Source organism: Tiliqua scincoides, chromosome 3 (assembly GCF_035046505.1).
Source record: "Tiliqua scincoides isolate rTilSci1 chromosome 3, rTilSci1.hap2, whole genome shotgun sequence".
Taxonomy (NCBI): Eukaryota; Metazoa; Chordata; class Lepidosauria; order Squamata; family Scincidae; genus Tiliqua; species Tiliqua scincoides.
This window is the reverse complement of record NC_089823.1, coordinates 699,577-709,519: the sequence shown is the minus strand read 5'-3', so window position 1 is coordinate 709,519 and position 9,943 is coordinate 699,577. Positions and strand designations below refer to the sequence as shown.

Below are 9,943 nucleotides of genomic sequence, written 5' to 3'. Positions count from 1 at the left end.
TACATTTGCCTCTCCACGGTTTTGGTACCTTTGTAGACTTTGAAATACCGGATTAAACTGACTCCGTCATCCGCCTGGTCACAGTTCGCTCTGGAGGGAGTTGGTTGCCAGGTCTGTCCGACTGCCTCATTCCCTACTGGTTTGCTTTTAAGGCGGCTCATTGGATTTGGGGGTTCCCTGCTGCCCTGGGAGGGAGGGAGCTTTTCCCAAGGCAGCATCCTAATGCCTTTCGAGCAGCAAGCACTCCCTTTCCCCAGTTTATCCAGTAAAATGGGTGAGGGGGGCTAGTTACAAATGGCAGCACCATACCCCTCTCCCCCTGCCCCTCGCCCTGCAGGTTGCTACGCCAGTGCACCGCAGTCTGAGATAACTCTGGCTGCAGTGCAGAGGACCACATTTTGCAAGTGTTTCCGCAGATAAGAAGAGAAGAGAGGCCCCCATCGGTCCTGGTCGGGCCTGGGATCCAGCTCCTTGCAAGGCGGAGGCACTTCTCTGCGAACGATTTGAGTTCACGGCCCGTTTGCTCCACGCAGCTGCCTGCCGCAAGTCGGGTGTCGCGGTGGCCCATCGTGTGAAAGGGAGCCGAGTGAGAGCACCTGACTCCAGCATGCAGCCCCCTCCCTCCAACCTCTCGCAGGCCAGCCCTGCAGCCTTCCTCCTCCTCGGCATTCCCGGCCTGGAGTCCTTGCACACCTGGCTGGCCCTGCCCTTCTGCTCCATGTACCTCTTTGCCCTCCTGGGCAACTGCACCGTCCTTGTGGTCATCAAGACTGAGCCCAGCCTCCACCAGCCCATGTACCTCTTCCTGGGCATGCTGTCCCTCACCGACCTGCTGCTGTCCACCTCTGCCCTGCCCAAGATGCTGGCCATCTTCTGGCTCGGGGCAGGCCACATCAGCTTCAGCAGCTGCCTGACCCAGATGTTCTTCATCCACATGCTCACAGCCATGGAGTCCGGCTTCTTCCTGGCCATGGCGTACGACCGCTACGTGGCCATTTGCCACCCACTGCGGCACACTGTGATTCTCACAGGGACCCACATCGCCAGGATTGGGGCTGCAGTGCTTGCCAGGGGCATGGTATTCTTCTTTCCACACCCATTCCTGGTGGGGCAGCTGCCGTTCTGCAGGACCACAGTCGTTGCCCACAGCTACTGTGAGTTCATGGCCATAGTCAAGCTCGCCTGTGCAGACCCGGTGGGCACAAAGGCCTACAGCCTGGCAGTGGCGTCCCTCATTGGCGCCTTTGATGTGCTCTTCATTGGGCTGTCCTACGGCCTGATCCTGCGCACCGCCTGCCGCCTGCCCTCCAAGGAGGCTGGGCTGAAGGCCCTGAGGACCTGCGGCTCCCACATCTGTGTCATCCTCATCTTCTACACCACAGCAGTCTTCACGTTCCTCACCCACCGCTTCAGCCACGGCAGCATCCCACACCACGTCCACATCCTCATGGCCAACGTCTACCTGCTGGTGCCCCCAACAGTGAACCCCGTCATCTATGGGGTGAGGACCAAGCAGATTCGAGAACGGGTGCTGCGGGGGCTCCACCGCAAGGCCGCCTGAGGGACAGGGCTCTGCACTCAGCCCCATTCACGGGCCTCCCTGGGCTGGAATCACCAAAACCCTTGCTGGGGAGCAGCTGCGGCTGCTGAGGACTCTGGGAGGGGCTTCCAGAATCAGAGGGAGGGAGGGAGGGACAGACACCATCACACACACAGCCCCCACCACAGAAGGTCAAAATGAAGGAACAGCAAAGTCCTCCTTCCCATCACAGACACCCCGTCTGTGGACCAATAGCTGGCTGCCACGGAGGAAGACAGAATGCAGCTGGAGAGGCTCGCCCTGCATTTTTTCCCCAGAGTGGACAGAGCCAGAAGCTTCTGGGATACATGAAGGCAAGAGCCCCACCTGTGGAGTACTGTGAAGGACTTGGGCTGGCTTTCACTTTAAAGGCAGCTGAGAGCACTGCCGGGCTCCTTTCTGCAGAGGGCAGCCTCCTCTTTTGCCACTGTGGGACAGCTACTCTTTGGTGTGTCTTGCCTATCATGGAGTGGACAATTGGCCTGGTCAGCTGCGAGCTGGTGCCTTCTTCAAGGACCCCTTCCCTCCAGATTGGATGCAGTTGGAAGAGATAACTCCAGTGTGATGGCACCAGCCTCAAGAAAGTTTGGCTACTTCTGCTTTCTGATTGGTCTGAGCCTGGCTCCAAAGGATAAAGATACTCCTGAATTAGCTGTGGGGGAGTGTGACTCTTCAGTGTTCCAGGGACACTCACCTATCCCAGGTGTGTTGGGATGGGGAGGGAAAGCTGCACTTCATTTCTGCCCAGGGGTCTGGGTGACTGCTGGGTTCAATGGTTTTTTTAGGAAGCTTGGCTTTGGTTATTTCAGTACTGTGTTGTGTCTTGTTCCCTGTAAAGGTTGCCCCCCCCCCACGTTAAGCCTAGTGGTTTCCAACTCTAGGGTTCCCTAATTGTTCCCTAACATATCTTTAAATGCCTTCATGAAGTGCGACCTTAATTCTTGTTATTTAAAATAAACTGCCATCCACATTCTTACAGACTGATGTCTGTGCCTGAGTGTTTGGGAAGCTGAGGTCATCTACTAGAAGAGTCTCACGAACCAGAGTCTTGAGCCTGGATCCCTGGGGTTGGGAGCTGAGACCCAGGGCTGCAAGAGCTGGCTTGGCCTGTAGGGCCCCCCCCCCCCTTTCCCTGGAGCTGGGAGGAGTGGCCTGTGCAGGATGGTAGCAGGACCAACATGGGCTGGAGCTCTTGAGGAAACCCAGGTCCACCTGCTAGCAAGTGTAGGAGCTCATCAGGTGAGTCGGTATCAGAAACCTGTGCTCCATGATGTGCTTTATTTCGACTAAGAACAGGGCCTGCTAATTTCTGGAGTTGTGGTTTCCTGAGAGCCGGACTTGGTTGACCTGCTTTCTAAGATCAGTTGCCAAACCTCTCTAGCCAACTGTGAAAGCTGGGGGAAGATGACTTAGGAAACAACATTAGCTGCACTGTGGACTCCTTGGAGAGTGTTGGATCACCTGGGGGGCCCCCAGTGTGTCAGGACAATGACTGGTCTGGGTGCTCTGGTGTCAGGAGCCCTCACCTGTGCCTCCAGCAACGGGTATTCCCAGGTATTGGCAGCTACACTGTGCACACTTACCTGGGAGTAAGTCCCAATGAAGAATGAGACTTACTTCTGAATAGGCATACATCAGATTGTGGTGTTCCTCCATTCAGTTGTACTGAGTAAGGGCTGCAGATTTACCTCTTCCCCTTTTAAAGTAACTAAGGGCCCAATCCTATCCAACTTTCCAGCACTGATGCAGCCACAATGCAGCCCTGAGGAGAGGGAACAGATGATCCCTTCGCTTGAGGAGTTCTCTGTGACTACTCCCCCACCACCACAGAATGTTGCATGTGCCCCATTGGCACAGCTGCATTGGCAGTGGAAAGTTGGACAGGATTGGGCCCTAAGAGCCCGATCCTATGCATGTCTACTCAGAAGTAAGCCTTGTTATAGTCAATGGGATGTACTCCCAGGTAAGTGAGGATAAGAGTGCAGCCTGCGTTGGCTGCCTCTCGCCTTCCCCTCCCAGCTGCTCTTCTCTCCTGGTGCTTGTGAACAGCAGAGGCCCCCTCAGTGCCAGGTGCCCGGGTGGGTGGGCCGGCTTTGCTCACTCTCTCTCCCTCCTGCTGAAGGGTTGCTTGGAGCAGTGCCGTAGCTAGCAAGGGGCAGGGGGGTGGTCCACCCTAGGTACCAGCGGGGGGGGGGGTTGATACCACAAGTGACCAAAATCGCACACATCGCGGTGGTTAGGAATAATACCATCATGCTGTATATGGTGGATGTGGAATTTACAATTTTGCAATTAAAAAAACGAGTGAAATATCTCCATTCTGTTAAAAGTTATGGTCAAACACCAGAAAACAAAAAATGCATGGAACCCTATGGAAAGTGAAACTGAGTGATATTGTGTGTTTACTCATGAGTAGGCAATCTTACTGTAGTCCATTGGAAAGGGTAGGCTGAGAGGAATCCCATTACACCAGAGTGGTCCCAATCCAATGAACGCAGTCCCCCAAAAGCACCCAAGGAGGAAGTCCCTCCCTCCAAGCTTACAAATGTTTTGAAAGTGAAACTAAGCGTTTACTCATGAGTAAGCAAACGTGCCTTGGCTCATGGTCAGGTTGGGCAAAGGGGAATGTGAGGCTACCAGAATGTCCTGATCTGGTGAAAGTGGAGCTCAACAAATGCTCCAGAAGGCAGCTCCCCCATTACTGTTTTTAATCATGTGTTGTTAGTATGTTTTTATCTGTTTTTAAATTATCTTTTTTAATTTGTCTTAACCTTTGTTGTAAGCCACTTTGAGTCCCTCTGGGGAGAAAGGCGGGGTAAAAATAAAGTTAATAATAATTAATAATAATAAAAATTAAAAGAATAAACCAGAGCCGTCAGCTGGTAAGGTGAGTTTTTTCTGTTTTAGACTTGTAAGGCCAGGTGGGTCCTGATTGTGCTGTGCTTGAACTGGGCACTGGGTAGGCCTGAAAATCTCACTGAATTTTTTTTTGGGGGGGAGGGGGTCTGGCATTATTGCAGGCAGGCTACAGAGAAAATTCACTTGGTGAAACAGGGCTGGTTTCCCCTTATTTAATTATTTGTTTTTCTTTAATTATTTATAATTATTTTAATTTGCTTGATGATGTCACTTCCAGCCATGACATCACTTGAAAAGTTAATTAATTATGTTGCATGGAGTGACAAAAAATGTATGGGCCGTGGATGACAAATGACCGAGCTATGCCACTGGCTTGGAGTGTCTTACCAGAACGAGCAGCCAGAGGGCAGCACAGCCACGGGTGCCTGCATGGGATGGCTCTCTGGGGCAGCCGCAGCCGCCTGCAGTAGAGAGAGGCACAGACTGCACGGTCCTGCAGAGAAGCCTGCCTGGCCGCAGCAGAAGGCCCACCCGCCCCTGTGCCTGTGGCAGCATTCCTGGCCAGGGGACCGGTGGGCAGAACCTGGGGTGAGAACAGGGTGACCAGACGTCCTCCTTTTCCAGGATGTATTCTCTTTTTTAGCCTCATGTCCTGGAAAAGAACTTAAATGTCCTCCTTTTCCCCGTGAGCAGGCAGCAGAGAGCCTTCTTGCAATTAATAAAATATGCAATAAATTATATGTAATTGTTGTTGGCATCCTTCAGTCTCGGAAGACTCTGGTATCGCGTTCTGAACGGTGGTTCTGGAACAGAGTGTCCTCTCCAGTGCACGAAGCCTGGGTAAAGTAGGTATGGAGGATAGGCTGTTACCCATGCAGCAAATCCCCCCTCTCCACATCGCTGAAATGGTCCAATGGAAAGGCAGAGGCCAATACGGTTGGTTCCAGCGGCGTCGCAGGAGTTGCCAGAACGTGACTGTTTTCAGCCATGAACTGCCTCAGGGACTCCGGCTCCGGATTTTGTCTCGAGGTTGACTCCTGAAGCCTCTTCCATAACTGGATGTAGCCACAAGGCAGTGGAGGTTTGAGATCAGAGTTTTCCTTCTCTCAGATGAGCTGCCTTCCCAGGCTGACGAGTCCCATCTACCCGGTGGCTGTTTAGTCGCCTCTTACGACAAGTACAGCCAAACTGAGGGCCTGTTCTCATCCCCAGCCCCCAGGGAATATTTATGTAATAATAATATGGGATAATAATAATATGGGATAATATATATGTAATATAGTTGAAAATTTAATAACTTATATAGTGTTCAAATTAATATGGAGTTTTTAGCTTATATTTTGTCATGTCTTACATTTTCCTTAGCTGTCCTACATTTTGGGGTGCCTGGTCCTCTTTTGCAGTTAGGACATCTGTTCACCCTGGGTGAGAAGCGCAGCTCCCCAGCAGGCTCCTCCTGGTTGCCGAGCACAGTGGGGGGTGCAAGGATTTCTTCCCAGTGCGCCCCCCCCACGATGTTCCCAGCCCCCTCCCCTCCCAGCCCCCTTCAGGCTGCCCTTTCTTCCCGCAGTGCTTTTCCATCCTTGGCCTGATAGCACAATCCTATGCATGTCCTTACTTCTGAATAGTTCCACTGTGTTCATTGGGATTACTCCTAGGAAAGTGAGTATAGCAGTGATTCTCAAACTCTCAGCCACTAAGTCTTTGCTGCAGGCAGCGAGGGTGGGCACGTGGGGGAAGGTGGAGATGCAATGCCCAGTATCGAGCCTCTGATCTCACCTCCCCATGCAGCCCTTCAGAAGGCAATCGGGACCACTTCGTTTGTTCATTGCAAATGCCTTCTCACAGTTCCTCACCCTGCGGGGACGGGGAACTACCTTTAATCAAAGAATACAGCTAGCCAGTGAAGTAATGAGCTCGCCTGCGGATAGAAAAAGTTAACCAATAAGCTGTGCAAACTACAAAAAGATGTTATAAAAGCTTTAGTCTTCCTTTGTTCAGTGCTACACTGATCATGTTGGATCAGGTGTAACCCGCTTGCAAGTGAATAAACAAAAAGTCTTGTGACTGTAAGTCCTCACTGGTCTTTGATGTGTCTCTTTGCATCTAACCCCACACAGTGTTAAAGCTGAACTTGCCCATCAAGTCCCCAAGACTGGGCAGCAGTCCTTTATTGATTCTTTTGGATATCTGTTTTGTGTCCCTTTTAATAAAGCTGTAATCACTTATTGGACTATTTCTCTCATTCTCTTCTTTAAGAAAAGGCATTTCTGCAGAATGCTGGTTTGCATCCAGTCTTCAGGTCCCAGAGTTCCAATAGAGCAGGTGTACTAATTCCCCGAAACAACTAAAGCAGGTTCTTTTGGTAACAGTGGGCTACATAACATAAATTGTGGCAAAAGAAATGTAAGAAGGTGATACAGGAGGCCAAGCGAGACTATGAGAAACACACGGCCAGCAACATTCAGGGGAATAATAAAAGCTTCTTCAAATATGTTAGAAGCAGGAACCCACCAGAGAAGCAGTTGGCCCTCTGGATGGTGAGGGAGAGAAATGGGAGATAAAAGGAGACTTAGAGATGGCAGAGAAATTAAATGAGTTCTTTGCATCTGTCTTCATGGCAGAAGACCTCGGGCAGATACTGTTGCAAGGCAGATAAGCTACTCAGAACAACTCGGTACACAGGGGTGAAGGTTCACAGGCTTTTATTGAATTGTATACAATTGGTCCACAGAACTCATGTCCAAAGCATGGACCCCGTCTGAATGCTGGTCCTTAACCTTTATACCACACTGTCTGAAAATCTAGACTTCCTATTCGCTGAAAGTTTGACATCATAGATGGGGCTAACTCTTAATAGGCTATAGATAAAATACTATTTACATAGAAGATAGAAAATAGGTGGGCAATAAGTGAGCAAAACCATTGATTGGCTCTGATTGACATACAGGTGGGGTTTCACCTTAAAACTTAGCCAAAATTACACAATTTCCAAAAGTTTTCAAAAACCAGTAGGGTTTGCTGTAACATCCTCATTAAAGAGAACACAAAAACACTTAAACACAGGTGTGGAGACCCTATTTTGGCAGAACTTCTGACCCATTTATTGTCATATATTCCCTTCAAGCCTTGCTTGAACCACCCATCTTATCTCTTCTCCTGGTTTTAGTAAAACACTGTGGGTTCCTTTGCAAATCTCTGTGAACCAAAGTTCATTAAACTTCTTTTAGCACTCTTAGTTTCACTCTTAATTCTATAGTGACCAGTTACTTTGAGTACATGGGTATTGAGAGATCTATAGTGGTGTATATCCTTGCTAGAAGTGACCTCGTCCCTCTTCTGCCTAGCTGTTAAAGTGTAATCTCTTTGAGCTAAGGCTTCAGCCAGCTTCTTGTGATTTTTCATATATTTTATCATAAAACAAGCCAAACTTTCACTGCATCACATTTTCTTTTTAACAAATCCTTCTCCCACTTGCCTTCAAACAAGTTACTCAGACATTACATACACTAGGCCTCTCTTTCTCTCTCTCTCTGCACAAACCTGCATCAATCCTTCTAAACATTCATTTCTCCATTTCAGTTGCAATTCAAACAAAGACGGATTCTCAAGGATACTCTTGTTTATCTAATTAAATGTTTTGTTTTGTTTTCTAAATGAGTCTCCTGCAGGTGTCTGTGGCTGGCTAGCCAGACCAACCAAGAAACCTTGCCAACTGATAAGGATGTTACTTCTTTTTGTCTGTTTTCTTAAGGCTTTTCTAAAATCAAGCATTTTGGTTCTTTAAGACTTACTTCTAATAACTACCGTGTCCCCATATGTCCCCATATATGTTGGTTACACTTTAAGGCAAAGACTATTTTACCTACATGTGTCTTTTCCTTTGAAAGCATAGAAGAATAACATAAGTGAGCCTTGGCACCAGGCATAGTAGTGTCCTTGGCAGACGTGTGCTTCTGCCAAGATGGAGTTTATCTATCTTTGCCTTAGATACGACTCCCTTTTCCAAATTCCAAAGTGTATCAAAATCCCAGCTTCTGTGAAACTTCTATGAAACTAGAAAAACAGCTTCTAAAAATAATTCTTTCAAGCAGTTTTTACCATTCTCTGTGTTTCCATGCTTTAGCCAGATTTTTAAACTTTTAAGCTTTTGTTTCTAAAATCAAGCAGCTCTCTACCATTTTGTGTTATGCTATAATATCTCTGGGCTATAAGGTTTTTAAAATAATTCTTTCTACTCTGCTTATACTTTACTGAGCTATCCGGTGACTTTACAGTCTAGGGTCAAAGGTCACTGTGCCTCAATATCGCTGCCCGAACAGCCCCTCCTGACCAAGGAATTAAGTCAGATAGAGGTTAAAAGAGAAAATGTTTCAGACCTCATTGATAAAGATCAATAAGTCACCAGGCCCGGATGGCATCCACCCAAGAGTTATTAAGGAATTGAAGAATGAAGTTGCTGATCTTTTGACTAAAATATGCAACTTGTCCCTCAAAACGGTGGCCAGAGGATTGGAGGATAGCAAATGTCACACCGATCTTTGAAAAGGGAAGAAGGGGGGACCTGGGAAACTATAGGCCGGTCAGCCTAGCATCCATACTGGGTAAGATGGTGGAATGCCTCATCAAAGATAGAATCTCAAAACACATAGACGAACAGGCCTTGCTGGGGGAGAATCAGCATAGCTTCTGTAAGGGTAAGTCTTGCCTCACAAACCTTATAGAATTCTTTGTAAAGGTCAACAGGCATGTGGATGCAGGAGAACCCATGGACATTAAATATCTGGACTTTTAGAAGGCGTTCGACATGGTCCCTCACCAAAGGCTACTGAAAAACTCCACAGACAGGAAATTAGAGGGCAGGTCCTCTCCTGGATTGAGAACTGGTTGAAGAACAGGAAACAGAGAGTGTCCTGTTCAATGGACAATTTTCACAATGGAGAGAAGTGAAAAGCGGTGTGCCCCAAGGACCTTTCCTGGGACCGGTGCTTTTCAGTCTCTTCATAAATGATCTGGAGACAGGGGTGAGCACTGAGGTGGCCAAGTTTGCAGACAACACCAAGCTTTTCCAAGTGGTGAAGACCAGAAGTGATTGTGAGGAGTTCCAGAAGGATCTCTCCAGACTGGCAGAATGGGCAGCAAAATGGCAGATGCGCTTCAATGTCAGTAAGTTTACAATGTGTCATGCACATTGGGGCAAAGAATCAAAACTTCACATATAGGCTGATGGGTTCTGAGCTGCCTGTGACAGATCAGGAGAGAGATCTTGGGGTGGTGGTGGACAGGTCGATGAAAGTGTCGACCCAATGTATGAAGGCAGTGAAGAAGGTCAATTCTATGCTTGGGATCATTAGGAAGGGTATTGAGAACAAAACGGCTAGTATTATAATGCCGTTGTACAAATCTATGGACATCTGCAAGAGGGATCTGAAAGCCTTAGGGATGGACCTCAACAAGTGGGAAACCCTGGCCTCTGAGCGGCCCGCTTGGAGGCAGGCTGTGCAG

General features: G+C 48.6%; 1 protein-coding gene across 1 annotated transcript; it reads left to right on the top strand.

The window, feature by feature from the left end:
- Positions 1-270: 270 nt before the first annotated feature.
- LOC136643875 (olfactory receptor 52P1-like) lies at positions 271-1,561 on the top strand. Its single transcript, XM_066619289.1, has 2 exons — positions 271-274; positions 417-1,561. The coding sequence occupies exons 1-2, from the start codon at positions 271-273 to the stop codon at positions 1,559-1,561; spliced, it is 1,149 nt and encodes a 382-aa protein (XP_066475386.1).
- Positions 1,562-9,943: the final 8,382 nt, after the last annotated feature.